Source organism: Anguilla rostrata, chromosome 2 (genome assembly GCF_018555375.3).
Source record: "Anguilla rostrata isolate EN2019 chromosome 2, ASM1855537v3, whole genome shotgun sequence".
NCBI classification, from domain to species: domain Eukaryota; kingdom Metazoa; phylum Chordata; class Actinopteri; order Anguilliformes; family Anguillidae; genus Anguilla; species Anguilla rostrata.
The window spans coordinates 29,507,372-29,529,249 of NC_057934.1; the positions used below are offsets into that span (position 1 = coordinate 29,507,372).

The 21,878-nt window shown below is 39.6% G+C and overlaps 1 protein-coding gene across 3 annotated transcripts in view; it reads right to left on the reverse strand.

The window, feature by feature from the left end:
* The window catches only part of si:dkey-220f10.4 (tubby protein homolog), a 54,599-nt gene continuing 32,721 nt past the window's right edge, over positions 1–21,878 (reverse strand). The window contains exons 6-10 of one of the 3 annotated variants that reach the window (XM_064321482.1): positions 16,991–17,103; positions 16,713–16,827; positions 16,105–16,203; positions 2,328–2,499; positions 1–1,004 (exon numbers count right to left, since the gene is read on the reverse strand). In XM_064321482.1, the coding sequence (XP_064177552.1) occupies positions 871–1,004; positions 2,328–2,499; positions 16,105–16,203; positions 16,713–16,827; positions 16,991–17,103 (633 nt within the window). In that variant the 3' untranslated portion in view covers positions 1–870. The other 2 variants (XM_064321481.1, XM_064321484.1) reach the window with 2 other exon arrangements.

A 21,878-nucleotide genomic window follows, 5' to 3' on the forward strand; every position in this document is an offset into this window, starting at 1 on the left:
TAACATTTTGCAAGGCAGTTGTTTCAAAAATATCACACAACAATCATTCACGAAAAGGACTGTTTATTGTGCGCGAGATACATCACTGCACGAGCCACAGCGAATCCCGCGAATTCTTCTCTGCAGTGTAAAGATGTTCATACAGGGCAAAAGGTGGATAAAGAACGTTTGTGGAAATTGATCATCACAAATTCTACTCCAGGTCTGCTACAGCATTTTAACCCGGCTCGGCAGTGTAAAGACAGCTTAAGTTAGCCTAATGTTAGACAATGAATGAGTATGTACATAACGTTACTTTTATAACAACCATTTTTTATTCAGTAAATAGTAAGTGTCACGTCATACAGGCGACACTGGTTGGATCCGGTTGGATCTATGGGAAGTGAGGTCCAAAAACACACCTGCAATTACTGCTTCTCGCCATTGGTACCGCCAAAGAGAACGAAACAGAAATCTTCGATATTGTAACTTTAAAGAGCTTATTTTTTTATTCAACATGATCTATACTTCTTAGAGCATGATTATGACTTCTATCTGAATATATTTAATACTACATAAAGTTAAGGATTATCACAGTTTAAATATGGGAAACATCTTTAAACATTACACTCTCAAAGCAACAGTTGTGGGTGACACATTCACTGTACAAAACTGCACCTAAACATTTTGAGTGGTAAGCCAAATAAGTACTGCTGCACAATCTGTTCCTCAAACATGACAAAATTATATAAGAGCTGTTGACACTATGCAATATTCTAACATTGAAATGTAATATTCAGAAACTATGCAACATTGTACTTGGTAGTGCACAATGTGTAGTAACAAACATTATACATTAAAAAAATCATTAAATCAATGTTCTGCTCTAGTTTATTCACAAGCCAATTTCCCATCAAAGGAAGAGAGTGCTATTGCGAAGGCCTGCAGTGCACAGAGAGGGAAACTGTAGTCCATGGAAAACACATCCTCCGCTACACGTCCAAACTGCATCACAATGTAGTCCACTGAGAAAATGAGGGAAAGAAGCGATTGATCCCATTACATCTGTTTGCCAATGTAAATAATCAATGTGACAACAGTAATGCTGAATGCCTGATTAAAGGTGAATTATGCAATGCTAATAACAAATTGTGAACAGCGTACATTTGTTATTGCAAGTTGGCATAACATGGAGAGTTATATCAAAAAGCAGTATAGTGGTGTTAAAAAAGCAGATTTAGAAGTTTCCACTCCATTCTTTTGACTGAAACTTGCTTATCAATAATTGTCATGGGGTCACAGAAAGGATTAGGTCACACAGGGAGGCAGTGGTAAGTGAAATAAGTCTTCACTGAGGGTATAAACCAGGAAAACAAAAATAAACAAGGAAACATGAGGAGTATGGGAAGCAAAAACTAGACACATGGAACTAGCACCGAGGAGAACATACAAGAACACATGTACACCATGCGATGAACTGAGGAAAACAAGAAACTTAAATACACAGTGGAACCTGTAGACAATGATCAAAACAAGCAGATGTGTAAGGAATGTGGGGGAACTAAATTATCTAATTATAATAATTAGTAGACACAGGACATGAAACGCAGGGGGAATCGAAAGGAACAAGGTAAGAACAAAAACATGGAATTCAATGGCCTGTGACAACTAATGTTACAGCTTTAACATTCATTCACTTTTGTACTTTTTTCACTTGCTTACAAATAACTAATCTAAGCCTAACTAATCTAAGCTTGATCATTCATTAATATTTGTACCGACTAACATCTCAATCGGTTTGAGATATTTACTTGCAATTTAAAATAGCTATTTCCTGAATAGCGTTTTGACTCTTCTTAATTCAAACAGTCTGAATGATCTACTATAAAAAGTGGTTATATTTATATTTGCAGCTGGGCCAGTGGACATGTACCTGGGACAAGGAGAACAATGATTTTTAAAATCCTTAATGTCGAGCCCCGGAAAAGATATTCACAAGATCACATTGATTGCATCACTGCTTGCAAACACTTACTGTTATTTCAAGCAGCATCACTGATAGGCTAATAAAACATGTGGGTGTATGCCTCACTTTTATTTGAAAACAATAATGGTTAATCAATAATAACTTTATAGGGATACAGCTACTAGCCTTGAGTCCTGTATTCCTTTTAAAGCATTTCCTGTTGAAATTCGGAGAAAAAAATACACTGTGATATATATCATTACAATCTAAAAGTCAAAATAAATTGTGATATAAATTTCAGGCCATATCACCCAGCCCTACCATTATACAGGTTATTTCCTAGTGTAGCACTTCTACATCACTTCATGATTCATTCTCTCACCATTTTCAGGGTGAACAATCTGGAAGTTTTTGACAGAGGCTTGTGTGACTCGGCCATGGAAGTTGAGAACATAAGACTGTGTCTGCTCATTCCAACTGGGGGACTTGTTTATCAGGCTGACCAGATTGACAGTATTGCCATTTTCATAACGGCAGAGCAGTGTCTCCAGCTCCTGAGATAAAGAAAGAGTTGAGGTGAAAGACAAAGAGAAAATAGTGGTGGTCAACCTCACGCAGTAGTGATGAACTTCACTATTCAAGAGTGAACATTAACCACTTTGCACACATGCCAAATCTGGCCAATCCTTGTCCATTTAGGGGGTATCCTATTTAAAGCTTTATACAGTGCCTTCAGAAAGTATTCACACACCTTCACTTTTTCCACATTTTTTTACATTACAGCCTTATTCTAAAATTGATTAAATTCATTTTTATTCTCATCAGTCTACACACAATACCCCATAATGACAAAGTGAAAACAAGTTTTTAGAAGTTTTGCAAATTTATTAAAAATAAAAAACACATTTACATAAGTATTTAGACCCTTTGCTATGACACTCAAAATTGAGCTCAGGTGCATCCTGTTTCCATTGATCATACTTGAGATGTTTCTACAACTTGATTGGAGTCCACCTGTGGTAAATTCAATTGATTGGACATGATTTAGAAAGGCATACACCGGTCTATATAAGATCCCACAGTTGACAGTGCATGTCAGAGCAAAAACCAAGCTATGAAGTCGAAGGAATTGTCTGTAGACCTCCGAGACAGGATTGTGTCGAGGTACAGATCTGGGGAAGGGTACAAAAAAAAATTCTGCAGCATTGAAGGTCCCCAAGAACACAGTGGCCTCCATCATTCTTAAATGGAAGAAGTTTGGGACCACCAGGACTGTTCCTAGAGCTGGCCGCCCGGCCAAACTAAGCAATCGGGGGAGAAGGGCCTTGGTCAGGGAGGTCTCCAAGAACCCAATGGCCACTCTGACAGAGCTCTAGAGTTCCTCTGTGGAGATGGGAGAACCTTCCAGAAGGATAACCATCTCTGCAGCGCTCCACCAATTAGGCCTTCATGGTAGAGTGGCCAGACGGAAGCCACTCCTCAGTAAAAGGCACATGACAGCCCGCAAGGGGTTAGCCAAAAGGCACCTAAAGGGCTCTCAGACCATGAGAAACAAGATTCTCTGGTCTGATGAAACCAAGATTGAACCCTTTGGCCAAAATGCCAAGCGTCACTTCTGGAGGAAACCAGGCACCGCTCATTACCTGGCCAATACCATCCCTACAGTGAAGGATGGTGGTGGCAGCATCATGCTGTGAGGATGTTTTTCAGTGGCAGGAACTGGGAGACTAGTTGGGATCAAGGGAAAGATGAATGGAGCAAAGCACAGAGAGATCCTTGATGAAAATTTTCACCAGAGCACTCAGGAGCTCAGACAGGGGCGAAAGTTCACCTTCCAACAGGACAATGACCCTAAGCACACAGCCAAGACAATGCAGGAGTGGCTTGAGGACAAGTCTGTGAATGTCCTTGAGTGGCCCAGCCAGAGCCCGGACTTGAACCCGATCTAACATCTCTGGAGAAACCTTAAAATAGCTGTGCAGCAACGCTCCCCATCCAACCTGACAGAGCTTGAGAGGATCTGCAGAGGAGAATGGGAGAAATATCAAAAATACAGGTGTGCCAAGCTTGTAGCATCATACCCAAGAAGACTCGAGGCTGTAATCACTGCCAAAGATGCCTCAACAAAGTACTGAGTGAAGGGTCTGAATACTTATGTAAATGTGATATTGCAGTTTTTAATTGTTAATAAATTTCCGAAAATTTCTAAATCTGTTTTCGCTTTGTCATTATGGGGAATTGTGTGTGATTGATAAGAATAAAAAAGAATTTTATCCATTTTATAATAGGCTGTAACGAAACAAAATGTGGAAAAGGTGAAGGGATCTGAATACTTTCCGAAGGCGCTGTAACTAAAGATGTGAGCAGAGAGAAAAATGGCTTAAATGAAGCAAGACATTTGTAGAAAGAAATAAAGTGCCACAAATACAATTGTCTCAGCAAAAAATCTAAAATGTGCTCTTTTTTAGTTTGCAGTGAAATACTGAGAGAGTGCATATAGCAGGTTAAACAATACATGTCCTGACTCAAAAACTTCTTGACCACAAGTTCATAAAATTTAAGGGTGGATATGCAGAACTACTAAAGATCGATGAAGCAAAAAGTAAGCAGTGTACCCAGTGTCTCCAAATCTACCCAAAATGTCTAAATTATACATTGCTGTAAATAACAACATTATCATGTATTTCACTACAAATCAACTGTTTTGACTCAAGAAACCCACTGTTGCATCAGTTTAAAGTAGAAATTACAAGCTTTCCATCAGTACAGTGGCCTCACCAAAAATTAATAAAATGCTTTTTGTCCATTATAAAGCATATACATGTGCCCCTTATGAAGGTTTAAGATCAAACATTTATATCAGATTAAAAAAATAATTCCAAAACATTATCAAACAATGTGGTACAGTACCTAGATGTGTGATCATTAACTCTCGTAAGTTTTCCTGTACTCTACAGTATGTTATGTTTTCTTGTATGGGGACATACAAAAAATATTAAATCATCAATCACATTTTGGCAATGTTCGAGTTCAGGTTACATCCGGTGCATTAAACACAGACACACAGATACATAACTACCAATACACGCTTGCGTTACAGTGTGAAATATCCTCATTATAAAATACCACTAGAAGACACTCAATTTAAAAAGTAACGTATATAACTGAAATACTTTCAGCAGTAACACTTATATTTGGATGATGAAATGTTATCTGTGTTCAGTAGATAGAGTCATAATCAATGCTGTCGTTCCCCAGTTCTAACTTAGCCCAGAAAACAGTATATCAGCTAAGTCTATCAGCGAACATAGGCCTTAGCCATGCTCAGAAGTTCTCAAGACTAATAATATTCTCCAAGAAATCACGAAAGTCATCGATAAAAGTTTGCCAGTTGCAGTGTCTTTTACTGCTACAGACTGAATGCGTAATGCAGCTATAATGAGACAAAACTTTTGGTTACGCTGAGCTATAAAACGCTATTCCAAAAGTACAATTAGACATATTATACATTGCTACAAAGCTTATTTTTTTCACCTATTGTCTAGAATAATTGTCGATCAAGCCAGATTGTACTACAAAGGACGACAACACAATAAACAACATGTGTGGTATTACACACAGCTATTTTGGAAGGGACCCAGGCATCACAAATGAGCATATATTTCACAAATGGATTGTCCAAGACAATAATTGACCACTCAGTCTCAAAAGGGACATTTCTATGCATAAAACCAATGGTAAGGTTGTCTATTTATTCCATATTTACTTGCAGATATTTACAGTAGAATGACATGGTATATATTTTTAAAAATTCCTCTTGTTTATTTCAGTGTTCAGTGAGCAGCATTTTCACAGCTGTACTGGCATACCTTCAGCTATTGTTGGCTTTATCTTGTTTCTAAGACAGAATACAAATTTTTGTGGTAAAAGAATGTTTTTATGTATGCCCAGATAGACACTATTGTCCAGTGTGTCATGCGTGGGGGGTGTAGTTACAGATGAGACTGCAGGGAGGGGATGCTTGCTAAATGGACGACTAGCGCTTAGAAACTCCGTCATCACCATAGTTGTCCTGAATCGTCTACTAATAAAGCTAGAACACATAGTTTGTGTTTTCAACTTGTGACGACTGTCTCTAATATTATTTTATTCTTATTGTAGTTACAGGAGTCGGCCAGTGTGTGCGGTGCACCCCTTTCTAATTGGGAGCACCTGGGGGTAAACCCTATAATAAGGAAGCCCCAGTGCTTTCTGGGCCGCTTTTCTCTTTCTTTCTCACTCTGTTCCAGGTAATCCTGCACCAGGTCTGGCGGTTGGACGGCCCGCGGGTTTTTCCCTTCACCCTCTTTTCTTCACAGGTTTTGCGTGGTACATTCACATCCCACATTTGCACACGCGCATCCACACACATTTAATACAAATACCCTACATTTCACTCATACATGTATCATTGTTTTCGTCTTAATAAATAATTCCTTTGTTTAAAAGTATACCTTGTTGTGTTGTCTCCCTTTTTGTCACGACTATAGCTTATGTCGTAACAAAATGGTGGCAGCGGAGGGATCGACTTAACGGTTTATCCTTTTTGTCGGCGACTGATAATTTAGCGGATTGAGTTCCGTAGTTGCGTTGCGAGCTGGAGTGGGTTTATTGCCTGTTGCATGACCTTCACTCTGCTGTAACGTTTGGGAGACACGCAAGGTTTTGTTTTTTTTCTCTCTGGAGGAGAAGGAAGTGTAACCCTCCGGGAATTTCTGTCCGCTGGGTTCTGCGGCTGTTCTGTCTTGCTACTGTATACCTGGTGAGTAGTACCTTCTAATGTTCGGGGCTGGTGATTGAGCGTTGTTCCAGTCAGTGAAGTTGGACAGTGGTAACTGGGACGGGGGACGCGTTCGTTGTTGCTCTGGAGGGGGCATATAATGGTCCCTCTATCCCTCAATTGTTGGGGATTTTGCCTAAAATTGTATGTGGGGTAATTTGAAATTCTGCAATTTCCCTCGTGTTTAAAGATCCCTGTATTAGCACCACTGTTAGACGGAGCAGGTTTAGAGGGTTAGGTATTGTGTGGGACAAAGCGCTCAGCCAAGTTTTTGGCTAAATCGCCGGTTCTGGCTTTTGTTGGTATTTTGTCCAGAGTAAAATTACTGGTGGCGTTGGTGTAGTATTGTGTATACGCTTGGTTCTTGTTCCGCTGTTTAGCATTTTGTAAACGGACGGTCAGCTGAACTTGACCGATATATATTTTTTCTTTCTTCCACAAATACTGGATTGTCAGTGCGTGGCCTCATAGAGGGCGCACGGGGTGCACAGAACGCGCTGTGTGGTACTTTCTTACCTTAAATTAAGTCCATTGTCTGCATCGACACCGCGTGGTACGGGCCGAGTGGAGATAGTGGTATTTATGCATACTAGGCGTCAAGGTTTTGTTGAGCTAAATAAAGATCCGAAAATAAACAAATTTCTACTCCGCCCGTCATTGAGTAGTTTTCGGCTCCTTCAAAAAGCGGAACTGTTACTACTCGCGCAGTCTTGGGGCGTTCCTCAAGAACGGGCTAGTTCTAGTCATAGTATCGTCTTTTTGAAAGATTTATTACATCAGCTCTCCGTGGAGCGAGGCCTCTTAAATACCAGTATGTCAGACCCTCAAGATGCAGGTGAGGGTACTCTGAGATTGAGGTTGGCGGAAATAGAGCTCAAAAAATTAGAAATGACAAATGAGCTTGAGTTGGCCAAAATAAGGCTTGAAGAGCAAAAACATCGGGACTTGGTAAAGTTTCGCGAGTCCCAACTGCAGCTGGTCAGTGAGGGTAAGGCCGAAAGTTCCATTTTCACAGGGGGGGAAGAATCAATGTTTTATCCTGGCAGCCAGGGACCAGAAAGACAAAAAATCAGTGATGAGCTGAGGTTAATGCCAAAATTAATGCCCGATCGACGAAAAAAGGCACAAGTCTGTCACATTAATTTGCTGAAGGCGTATAACACAACCAACTCTGTTGAAGAAGTGACAACCCCTGTTGCTTCTGTTCCTGTGAATATGGCCATGGTGTTTCCCGTTAAAGCTGTAGGCTTCAATGTGGGCTGTGATTCAGGTTCAGTGCCTAGCACGGACGTGCCTAATGCTGTGATTAGTTCCGTCTCCTGTGGGGGCGAGGAGGATATCACAATAAGAGCTGAAGGCATGTTTCAGGGCAGACTGGAAAACACAGCATTTCTGAAAACATTAGAGTCCCGGTTTGACCATTTGTCTGCGGAACAACGTGCCGACTTGATTGCATTAATTAATGGTAATTTAAGCATATTTACTGATACGCTAACTTGCACACACGTCATTGAGCATGATATTGATGTGGGCGCTGCAGCTCCCATCAAACAGCGCTTTTATCGTGTGTCCCTGACGAAACGAAAACATCTGGAGGCAGAAATAAAATATATGCTGGACAACGGTATTGCTGAACCAACATCGTCGGCGTGGGCTTCGCCTTGCCTGTTGGTGAATAAGCCTGACGGGTCTTTTCGGTTTTGTACCGATTATCGGAAAGTAAATGCCGTGACAAAAGCCGACTGTTTTCCCTTGCCACGAATGGAGGACTGTGTCGATCAAGTCGGGCAAGCGGCATTTGTGAGCAAACTTGATTTGTTGAAGGGTTATTACCAGGTGCCCTTAACTCAGCGTGCCGTGAAGTATCAGCATTCGTAACTCATTCCGGACTATATGCTTACTCCGTTATGAGTTTTGGGTTAAAAAACGCGCCGGCCACTTTCCAGCGCCTTATGAATAAAATATTGGATGGTCTTGATGGTTGCGCAGCTTACCTCGACGACGTGGTGGTGTTTAGCGACACTTGGCCTGAACATGTACACCGTCTCGGTGCCCTGCTCGACCGTTTTTCCAATGCTGCGTTGACTGTAAATCTAGCCAAGTGCGAGTTTGCCCAGGCTACAGTCACTTATTTAGGTAAAGTGGTAGGACAGGGAAAGGTTTGCCCTGTTAGGGCCAAAGTTTTAGCCATTGATAATTATCCACCTCCAAAGTCCAAAAAGATTTGATGCGGTTTTTGGGTATGATTGGCTATTACCGCGGATTCTGTAAAAATTTTTCCACAGTCGTAGCGCCTTTAACGAACTTGTTAAGCGGTAAAGTCTCTTTTGTGTGGACCAAGACTTGTCAGGAGGCTTTTGAAGCGGCCAAGTCCTTACTGTGTCATGCACCAATTCTTTCTGCTCCGCGATACGATAAGCCATTCATATTGTACGTGGATGCTAGCCAGGTGGGCGCAGGAGCTGTCCTTATGCAGTCAGGCGAGCAGGGTATAAATCATCCGGTAGGGTTTTTCTCACGCAAGTTTAATAAACATCAATTAAACTATTCCGTGATTGAGCAGGAAGCCCTCGCTCTTATCTGGGCGTTACAACATTTCGAAGTTTATCTGGATTCTACCTCTAATCCCCTTACAGTTTATACTGACCATAACCCTTTAACGTTTCTGCATACGATGCAGAATTCAAACCAACGGCTCATGCGCTGGTGTCTTTTCTTGCAGGGCCACTCCCTGCAGATTCTACATGTTAAAGGGCGGGAAAATGTTCTCGCGGACGCCCTCTCCCGAGCCCCTTCATAGATACTCAATTGTTTAACAGTGAAAAGTATTGGTAATGGTTTGAAATATTTTTTTTTGGGTCGCATGGTAGCGCCCCTTCTAACGGTGGGGGTGTGACGACTGTCTCTAATATTATTTTATTCTTATTGTAGTTACAGGAGTCGGCCAGTGTGTGCGGTGCACCCCTTTCTAATTGAGAGCACCTGGGGGTAAACCCTATAATAAGGAAGCCCCAGTGCTTTCTGGGCCGCTTTTCTCTTTCTTTCTCACTCTGTTCCAGGTAATCCTGCACCAGGTCTGGCGGTTGGACGGCCCGCGGGTTTTTCCCTTCACCCTCTTTTCTTCACAGGTTTTGCGTGGTACATTCACATCCCACATTTGCACACGCGCATCCACACACATTTAATACAAATACCCTACATTTCACTCATACATGTATCATTGTTTTCGTCTTAATAAATAATTCCTTTGTTTAAAAGTATACCTTGTTGTGTTGTCTCCCTTTTTGTCACGACTATAGCTTATGTCGTAACAAACTCATGATTTGGTTGCAGGAGCAGAGAATGTCTGAATCAAGCAATCTAGGCATGCCAGTGTGCCTACCATTAGGAGCATTGCGTGAAGGGGTTAATAATCCTAGTCAGGATGTTTAACCCCTTCGTGCAATAGTGGCCATGATCCCAGAGTCTGGAGATCAACTCAAGCCTCATTCACAAAACATGTGCATGATCACATTTGATCATAAACCGCGTGTAAGAACAGTTCCGAGAATATTTCGGTATTAATAATTTTTTTTCTTATCTGTATTTGTTCTTGACTGTTTCCTTATGCTAATCACATGAACAGGATGACCCATGAAAGTTATAGTCAGCATTCATCACATCATACACCTGGGATATACACAAAAACAAAGGTCTGCTCATGTGTCATGAATCCCATATTGACTTTTCGTAGGAACAAATTTTTTGAACCAAAATAATAATAATTTTAAAAAAAGTTTTGTGAATGAGCCCCTATGAGTGCTCCTGCAACCAAACTATGAGTTGAAACAGCAAACTCTGGAATATGCAGTTTCTAAGCAGAGTTTTATTGTCTTGAACAATCCATTTGATAAATAAACATGCAAATAGAAAGTGGGGCAGGTATGTACAACAGCCATGCACAAAACACCACTTGCAATTTGACTGATTTAACTTTGTACAGTTCGATCTGGTCTTTGAATGATACGTCTTTTATCCAGTAGAGGACAGTACAAGCTTTCCAACGGTGTATCATGTCTCATTTTCATTTCTTTAGAAGGGTTCAGAACTGAACTTTTGCTTCATCACAGTATTGTGCAGTACACTGTAACATTAAGCTAGTAAAATACAAGCACATAATAGTTTTTTCCTTTGGTTTTTGGAAGACTTTACTAATTTTGCCAGCTCACCAGCATGGGTAAAGAAAATTCAATAGGAAATACCCAGAAGAGGAGGAACCATGAAGTCTAGCCAAGATACATTCAAAGATGTACATATTACTGCTTGTATTCAATTATTTACATTGTGCCATATTTTTGATATTGTTATATTTGCATTGGTCAGAATACCACTTTGCCTTTGCTAATAATGTTTAGAACTTTTGTATCAGGGGATAACTAACAGGCCTGGGTGTTTTTATAGCGGCATTGTTGGAGTACATTGTCAGTGGCTCATGTAGTGTAGTGGCTCGTAATGGCCTGCTTTGTCAGAATTCATATCACTCACAATGGAATTGGGTGTTTTTCAAGAGGTTTGCGCTATTCTGTAAACTGGGGATTTCACATGCTCCAGTGTATGCATTCATAAGTGGCTCAGTCATGTGTTATGTCTGAAACACAGATTTACCGTGAAACTGTAACATAGCCAAAATCAGTGTTTCCTCAAAACATCATGAGGGACAAATTTGTATGTTTTTAGACTGGACCAAATGCATTTGATTCATTTTAGAGAGGTTTTGGATAGGGTTTTGGACCCCTAGATATCTTAGACCCATATAATGATGAAGATATAGTCATTTCCATGTGAAAATGGTGAAAAAGTAAGTTTCATGAGTCAAAACAGCTCATTTGTAGTTAAATATTTGATTTACAGCAAAGCACAATTTAGACATGTTGGATAGATTTGGAGACAGTAAGGGACAACAGGGTACACTGCTTACTTTTTTCTTCATAGATCTTTAGTATTTCTGAATATCACCCTTAGATTGTGCACACTTGTGGTCAAGGAGTTATGATACAATACATGTACAATTTTACCTGTTATGTACACATTATCGCATAGTATTTAATTTCAAACTGAATGAGAACAATATTCATTTTGCATTTTCACCAGGATAATTGCATTTGTGGCACTTTATTTCTACCTAAATTAAGAATATAATCTCTATAATTATCCAAGTCTCTGTGATGCTCACATCACAAGTTATATAGCTTTAAATAGGGCACCCCCTAAATGGGTGTGAATTGACCAGATTTGGCATCTGCACGAAGGGGTTAATATTCTATAATCCTCTTACATTCAGATACAAGTATAACAAGTAGCATAGTACATTTTTATGGTTGTAAAATGCATATCCTTGAAATAAACCCATTAGGCTGATGGCCAGGCATGTAGTTTTTGATTATACAATCCAAACATTAGACTGCAAGGTATTTGTCATGTTTCAGATATTTAGACAACATTTTATACTAGACAGAGGGAAAAGGAGTAAATAGAACACATTTTTAAATTTAAAAATTCATTTATTTAATGAAAAACGTTATCAAACCAGGTGATATCACCACGTGAAACGTAATTGCCCCCTTAAAATGAATAACTGACTGCACTACCTTTAACAGTAATAACTGCAACCAAACACTTCCTATAATTTGTTATCAGTCTTTCACATCACTTTGGAGGAATTTTAGCCCACTCTTCTTTGCAGAACTGTTTTAACACCTTCAACCCATGTTTCAGAAATAAACGTTATTAGTAGACCTACCACTTCATGCCATACTTCATTCTAATGAGGAAGATAATAGTCCGGTAAGTGAAAGCGCACTTTCTTGGGGATAGGAATGTTTATTTCCATGAAGGATGACATGCAGTTGAGGGTGAAGTGAAACTGAAACCGACAAATTTACACTATGCTAATGGGTAACTTGTTTTTACAGTTTGTGTAATGAATAATCCCCAGTTTCTATTTAAAACAGTTGCTCATCTAAAAAATAATCAAGCAGCAACTGAACCTCAAATTCCAACTTCTTGTAGCAGTAATATTTCATGAATTTCTTTTGCAGTACAACAATAAAAATTAGAGAAAATATATCTGCTTCCACACTACTCAACAACAGCCTTATTGATATCACAGACCTGCCCCCTAGACACACAGAACGACATAAATCTTTTACTCCCATACTTCTGAATGAACTAGTCTAACTAGTTTCTTCTTCCAAATCAACCACCTACACTCTTGACCCCATACCCACAAAGCGAGTGAATCGCCTGTTCTTGGAAAACCAATTCTTCATATAATTACCTTTCCATTGTTATCCGGCTATGTTCCTATATCCTTTAAGAAGGCAGAAATCAGATTTGGATCCAGCAGACCTGGCTAACAATAGACCTCTTTCAAACCTCTCATTTCCATCAAAGATAGGATAACAATGTGTATGAGAGGTTTCAGTCTGGTTTTAGAAAGCACCTGGGACATCCCTTGTCTGAGCATTGAATGATCTGTTTCTCTCCCTTGGTTGTGGCTGTATCTCTGTTCTTATCCTGCTAGAGCGAAGTGCTGCTTGTGATACCATAGACAACTATATTCTCCCCCTTATTCTAGAAAAAATCAGTTGGTGTCTCTGGACAAGCTCTTATGTGGCTTTTCCAGACTTTGGAGTACCTCAAGGATCTAATTTGGGTCCTTTGTTCTTTTCTTTGTACATGCTCCCCCTTGGGGACATCAAAACCAGTCATGGTGTTGACTATCACTGCTATGTAGATGACACACAACTTTAAATATCTTTGAAACCAGGCAAAGTTGATCCACTAGCCAAGACGTAAAGGCTTGGATGAACCAATATTTCATTATGTCGAATTCTAATAAAACTGAAATGCGGGTAGTAGCTCCCAAATCTCTTAGAAATAAATTCCTCCAGTGTTCCTTAAATATAAAGAGCTGCTCTGTCTCCGCCAAAGCAGTTGTTAAGAATGTTGGCATAATTTTTTATTCAGATCTCTCTTTTCAGACATTAATAATATCACAAGAGTGGCCTTCTTCCGCCTAAAGAACATATCTAAATTAAGGAAGACATCCCTTCAGGTGGCCGGTTGCACTAACTCTGAAAGGTCTCTAACTTGTACAGAATGCAGCTGCTAGTGTCTTTACTAGAATTAAGAAATGGGAACTTTTAGAATTTAGAATTGACTATAAGATTTTGCTGTTAACTTATAACACTTTAAATGGTTTAGCCCCAGACTATCTTAAGCCCTATTCGCACGAGACTAGTATTACCTGGGGACCTCATGTGATTTAGAAATCAATTTAGAAATTACCCCCCCACGTCTGTGTTTCGTGCGGCGCATTTGCACGGGTTAAGCAAAGTCTGTATTTTACTCGAATTCACTGACATTATCCCCCCGGATATGATTGAAAATGTCAAGGCTCTGCTCTGCGTAACAGTAAAACACGACCCCAAATCACTGAGATGCCAAATCGCACAGGACTAATATTATCACATTACCTCTGTGTTTGGCGAAATATGGTAGGTAATTTGCGGTGGAATTTTTACTTTCCAAATTACGGACATAGCAGATTCGCACAAGATTAAGATCACATACGACCTCCACAATTATTACAAGTTACTAGAGGTCCCCAGGTAATATTAGCCCCGTGCGAATAGGGCTTTAGTGATTTACTTACTCTCCTCCAAGATTACTTAGTTCACAAGATGCTGGTTATGTGAAAATTCCATGTATAAAAATTCCTTATATTTCTATGTATGTGTGGGTTCAGACACACTCTCTGTCTTTCAGTGTAGGCTTACAAATTACCTCTTCAGTCAATCCTATAGTTAGCCATTCCTATAGTCCTATATCGTTAAAAATGGTCAAGTATTATCATGGAGTTTATGAAGTTAATTCCAGATGTCTGGGCTGGGTAGGGAGCTTAGTGCCAAGTGTCAAGCTGGCCTTTATGGAGCTCACATGCTATGTAGCTTAGCATCAAGTGTCAAGTTGGCTGCTACAGAGCTGACATACTTGGTAGCTTAGCGTAATAGTGGCATTATATACATTTACTCTGTGTTGACAATCTTTATTGTCCCTAACCTTCCCTTCTCTTTTTCTTTCTCCCTGGGGCTCCTGCCCCTACCTCGCCCTGAGTTTAAAGACCACTCCAGCCTATTTCCTCGCCCTGAGTCCGCGGGATCGCTCTAGCCTTGTCCCTTGCACCGTGCTCATGTCACAGTTGTGCCTCTGTCCCCGCCTGTGCCTCCTCGGTTCCCACCTCCCCGTAGTTTTTGTTCTGTCTCACGTCCCTTAGTTTGGGCTGCCTGCGTTTGTCTCGTTATTTAATCATTGTGCCCACCCGCCTCTCGTTATCCCTCACCTCTCTGTGTTGATTGTGCATTATGTTCTCCTGTGTCTTGTTAGCCCCGGTGTATATAAGTTCTTTGTCTGCTTGAGCCGGGAACTGGATCCTACTGTTTTCTGCCCTTGCTGTTTGTTCCCTGTGTCTCAAGTATTTTCGAGTTACTCTGCTTTTTGAGGAGTTTTGAGTTCCCTTGCCTGTTTTTCGTGTTTCAAGGTTTTGAGTTTCTTTGCTTATTTTTTCGATTTCAAGTATTTCTGTGAGTTTTTGGTATTGCCCATCGTGGCCTTTTGTTTGTTCTCGGTTTGTTTTGTAAGTAAAGTCTTTGTTTGGAAAATTACCTTTTGAGCCTCCGGTGTGTTTACTCTGCACTTGGGTCCTAACCCGCCAACACTCTGACAGCTCAGGCACTGCTTCAGCCCTGCTCCTCCTTTGCCCATGCCTTGACGAAGCCTGGAGCTCCAGATATATCACCCGGCTCCTCTAAACTGCATTTTACTGAACTATGTAATTCTTCTTGTAAGACAAATATGCAGTAATAGAGGAAATCAGAAAGGGGCAAATACTTTTTCATGGTGCTGTACATAACCTCAAAATAATCACAATTCATTGTTAACCAGGAATGTAGTTTCTATTATACAAGCCAAACATCAGACTCAGGAGCTGCAAAGTGGCTCATCCTGTTCTATTGGTGCTGTTCTACTCCATAAATGGGTCCCATGGTCTTGTATTGAATCCAGACTTGTCAGTACCGGCTGTGGCCAGCAGCATAAAATGGTGAAACACTGTTGGCCGCCTAGGGTTGTGAGGGTTTCAGTTAGCAGAGATAACAGCATCTTATGACACACCAGCAACTTTAGCTAGTCCATGGGGTGCCATGCAAGCCTGACTTACAAACTTCAGTGTTATAAGAAGTAACACTATTCAGATGAGAACACATGCTTTTCTGTGCTACATATATAATATCAGACTCACATTTTTGGGGCAAATACTGACTCGCTCATCATTCTCCCTCATGCCTGGAATTATGACAGTCATTTTCCTTGGGCCCTTGAACCCCAGCACATTCTTCTTCTAAAAATGAAAAATAGGATGGTTCAAAGAGAGAGAGCTTGAAGAGACCATACACACCATTTCCTGGTGCAAATAAAAAAGCAGATAGGAAGGATTGATACAGCTGTTGGGGATCATAAATACATCATTAAGGTAGTTGTTCCTGTTCTTCTGAATATATTAAGAAGGTAGAAGAGCAACTGTTGTGTAACTGACATCGGTGAAATATCCAGCATTTGGGATGATACCAATCGCAAATGGCTTGGATCATAAAAAAGTTACATTTTAATTTAATTGACATAATTGTTCATATTAGAAACACTATTTAATCTTTCAGAAGGAAATACTACTGAAAAATGTTCATCATTCAAGGAAACTTAATAAAGGTGAGTATGAGGCATTGTGATATGTGAAATGATTCTTCTCAGAATATTATTAAATGTACAGTCAAAAAAGAAAAACTGTACTGATACTAAATAAAGAAGTGATTTATTTGTTGTTAGATAAATTGAGTGCAAATTTTCACATACATAACAGATTGCTGCGAGCTCCTGGCGAAGTGATTCTGTTTCTTTGATAAAAGGTTTCTTCTCTGGATTCTTCCCACCATCAAATACTGTGAATTTTGTTCCCAGCACATTGGAACTACAAAGAAGGTGAATGTCACAACAATTAAAAAACAAAAATGTGACAATGTAACAGTGGAATACATATGGATAAATCAATTGACTTTGGATGTATTGTTATTCAATTATTATAGCAGGAAATTGGATGTAAAGACAAAAACAGAAACGATGGGAAAACAAACCGTAATTTGCCTATATAACTGTCTGTGTCCCTGGATAAGTTGGTTGGATCAACTGAGATGAGGTAGTTTGAAGTTTTGCACTTTTTCCTCTTCCTACCAGCCATTAAAAAGACCTGAGAGATGCAAAATCAGGCCATGAGGAATGAAGTACAGAAAACAATGCAAAATATGGCTCAATTACAGGTGGGCCTGGACATAGCAATGCAATTCAGTAGAAACCATTTCACCTACATTATTTCTAAGCAAGAATAGAGATTAATTTTTTTTATTTAAACAGTGCATCAATAAAAAGGTAAACCAATCTTGATATTGAATGTCAAACATAAATTTATCAAGAACCTATTCAATTTTGTTATTGCATTTAATGCGATATGAATCATTCTCTCACTTTCTCATATCTTCTTTATCTGTCCCAATTGTCTTGTATTACTGCAAACTACCCAGTTGTGTTCTGCATAACCAGCTATGTAGCGAACGAGCTATAAGTCCATTTAGATCAGTGAGGCTGCCGTATTTGTCATGGTTCTGGGCTGCGTTTCCGAGTTTCGATGTACCTTAACGTTTTACGAAGGTTCTTAAGGTATACCTTCTTAAGGGAAACCGCTTTTTTACGAGTGTTTCCCAGACTATACCTTAAGGAAACTGTTAAGGGACAACTTAAAGGTACATCGTAAGTTGGAGCTGGCCTTCACTGTGGTGCTGAAATGTTTATCAATCGATGCCAAGCGAATCGATTGTCTCACTTGTAAAGGCTTGTGAATGACGTTTTAATATTACACGTGTTGTCATAATCATTTTACATCAATCTAATATTGCAGAAGAGGAAGCTATGCCTACTAGAGATTATCTGCTAATCTCTTTAAGAGTCCGTTAAGACGAGACCTTGTGATAGTTTCAATAAATACGTACATATAGGCTACAATGGATAAAATAAAAAGCATCAATCGGGACATATAAGCCATAGTCTGGGACTTCGTGGAAGCCCAGGGAAAAGGATATAGGTTACATATGGGTGAATTATTTTGTTCTTATTGAAACAAAGGTCTAATGTTAATTTGTTTTTGTCACGCAATATATAGGCAACTGTAGCAGCATATCACTGCACTGCACTGATTCCCGCGAACTTTTCTCTGCAATGCAAAAATGATCGTAGATGAAAGGCAAAAGCGCGTCTGTGGAAATTGATCATGATGAATTATATACCGGGTGCCATATGAATAGGTCTACCTGTTAAAGTGATTTGTTCATCCACCTTAATTTGCTGTTGGATAATCTTAAGTTTAACCAAGAATATCATTATTGGGTTGTTTACCGAAAATCATAAAACAACATGGTAAGAAAAATGTTCCGTAATGTTGATATTTACCCAGTGCTATTTTGTTTTATATAGGAGGTGTGAGCTGAAGGAAGTGGATGTAGATAATTTGGCTATGTTTGCCCATTATGAGCCACTGTACCTGTATGTGTGTTTATGGCTAGGCCAATCAACGTGCTCTAGTTCGGTCATGCAAGTAGACTCACTCAACGTTGTTTTTGCACACACAGGTTTTATATTCTTAATAAACCGGCGGTTTGTTCCAAGTCAGTGTGATCATTGAATCACACACAAACGAACTAATTTCTACAGGGTATGCAGTCAGAAAAGCCATATCCTAAGTTAGCGCCACTATGTATAAATTAAAAAAAAACTTTTTTATTTTTATTTTCACAAATTGGATTATTATCATGGATAGGCCCTATACTTAATTACCATCATGATGGGGATAGACAGGTAAAACGACAACATTCTCACGACGTGCTATGCACAGACACGTTGATTGGATAATTACTTTTCGTAAAGTAAATATTAAACTCATTTTCGCATGCCGATGTGCTACTAGATGCGCACTGTAGTACAACTGTCGATTTGAAAAGCAAAATGTTGGCATAATAAGGCTGAAACCGCGGAGCGCATCGCTAAGGGACAGCTTACGAGTGCCCCAGACCACCCTTTTAAAGGTATACCTTAATTAAGGTAAACCTTAGCTAAGGAGACGCTGGGAAACAGCTCGAGACCTAAAGGAAGAGCTTAAGGGATACCTTACGACGCACGTAGGGCTAAGGAGACTCTGGAAAAAACGCAGCCCTGTATTTTCTGTTTCTGTTTTTCCCCTTTTGGCCGCCAGATGGCGGCACTTCAGTTTTGTGTTTCAGTTCATTCTCCCTCCCTGTGTTAATTGTATTCTTGGTTTTCATTATTCTATTATTGTTCCCACCTGTGTCTTGTTATCCCCTCCCTTTCTGGTTTGATTGTTCTTTGAGTTCACCTGTGTCTTGTTACCCTTGTCTATTTAAGTTCTTTGTTCCCTGACTCAGGTGCTGGTTCTGTGCGTTTCTGCCTGTTTTGACCTGCTTGTGTTTCTGACTTTGTTTCTGCCTGTGTGTTTCTGTGCATTTCTGCCTTTAGCCGCGTTTCCACCAAAATTACCCGGAACTTTCAGTCCCAGGAACTACTTTACCAGGAACTAAAAGGTTCCTTCAGCCAATGGTTGTCTGCGTTTCCACCGGGGTCTAAAGTCCCGCGAAGATTAGGCAAATTAGCCCACTGACGTAAAAAAAAATGAAAAGGCGACGTTGTCGTCGGTCCATCTGTCATATGATTTCTTCTGTAACCCCATACTACCACCGTAGTAGCCTACATTATTTTCTAATAACCGGGACAGCCCGGAGGGGTTTATTTCACTTATATACAACGGGTTACCAACAATGACTATATATGGTTACTTTTGTATTTATTGATTTTCATATATCCTCTCAAACACATTCATTATGTTTTTATGCGAACATTCGCTTTCATGTCTTGACATCCGAAGCGACAGAATGCATTCACATTTATATGTATAACTGGCAACAACAGCAGAAAACATGCACACGTTGTAAACAATTTGCTGTTTGATTACTTTCTCGTCGTCAATTCCATATAGGCTAATGGCAAAATGACAAGAATAGAACGAAAACTCGGACTTGCCTAAAAATGTAAATTAGTAGTGGTACAGCCACCGTTTGCTTTCCTTCGAAGTTACTGCTAGCCGAGCAGCGAAGTGTGCCCTCCAGATGCGAAGCATGCACCATAAATTAGTCCATAGTCTTCCTGGTCTTTTCGTGGAATTGAAAAATGGCAGTAAAATTGAGTAAAATTACGGCAGTCTGAAAAAGCTAAAGGGAAGATTACTAGAATTAACCTGTTATTTTACCCGGACAAAAAGTGCGGAAGGTGATTTCCAGTTTGCTTGTACTGTATCACCAATGTTAATTACGCAGAACTACCGCATACCTCACATAACTGTATCAAACGTTTTGAGTCAATTACAACGGGCTAACAAAGAAAATCCGGAAGAAAATATTCAGCAACCGAATTAATCCGTTTGAATGTTTTGGTAGCCTACGTAATATGCTGTCCCAGCACGAATGCTTAGCATTTTATAAAACGAATACAAAAGCTTGTGCTTCTGCCGTTTGTTTTCTGTACTTTGTGAAGTTCTGTTTTGTCCTGAAGTTTTTTTTTGTTGTATTTTTTTAGTTTTCGTTATATGCCCCTCGTGGCTCTTTGTTTGTTCTGTTTTACTTTTTTATATTAAAGTCTTGGTTTGAATTTTCCTTTTGACGCCACCTGAGGTTTTTCTCACTCTGCACCTGGGTCCTCACCCGCAAAACCCGACAGTTTTATGATTAAAATGGATTTAGCTCATGAGCTAGCCATCAGAGCATATAGTTTTCGGTTCTTTTGAAACGTATAATGCAAGGGAACCGATCAGATCTGTCTATTTAAAAAAAAAAAAAATTTTAATCTCCCCGTTAACATGTTTAATGGGGCTGAAATTCCCACAATTCAATGTGCTGTCTGCATGTTAACTCCGTTAGGTTCTTTGAATTAACTATTTTGATTTAGTAATAGAGAATTTGTCTTACAAAACCCAAGGTAGGAAGGTCGAATGTTCTGCCCGCAATGTAATCACAATGGGAGTTCCACACACAAACATAAAACAAAATTGCCATCTGGGCTCAATTTAACAGGTCATTTAACAAGGAAATATCGGAGTATATTGAGCAATTAAATCATTTAAAAAGTACAGCAATTTTACTTTTTTACTTTAGAAATCAGGAATTAGTATGCAAACTTGACTCTGTTTATGAGCATTTGTGCCTACACTTAACGCTTCAACAAAATGAGTGGGCCAGGTCATTATAAAAAATCTAACCATATTGGAGGCATTACTCATTTTGCCCCAAGAAAACTCACTGTGAAATGTTTAAAATGTTAATTGGTTATTAGTTATTGATACGTTTGTATATTTAGGTGTTACAGCTGCCAGCGTCCTGGGGGTGCCATAGGCACTTGCAAAATTCGCAGAGAGTCGGCATGTCTCCTTTTCACCGTAATTACAAAAAACACCCATTCGTAAAATTCAAATGCTTTATACCACACTGTAGATAAAACCTTGGCAAAGATATATATATGTAAGCATCTTGTTGTTCAAACAAGTTTTCCCGGTTACTTAGCCACCAGAAAACAAGTATATTGGCAACAGGTCATAGCCTATTGGCTATGGCTATTCGAGCTGCTGGGGATTTGGAATCCAGAGGGTTGTGCATGTCTCCTTTTGAACGTAATTACAAAAAACACCCATTCGTAAAACTCAAATGCATTATAGCACAATGTGGATAAGATTTTGATGAAGAAATACATAATTATAAAAACATCATTGTTCAATCGAGGTTTAGCTGTCCAGACTTGCCAGAAAACGGTTTATAGGGCCTCTTCCAAAGCATAATATGGACGAAATGGAATTGAACAATCAGAATGATGTCAACACAGGGATTGGCTACAATTTGAATAGCATTTCATTTC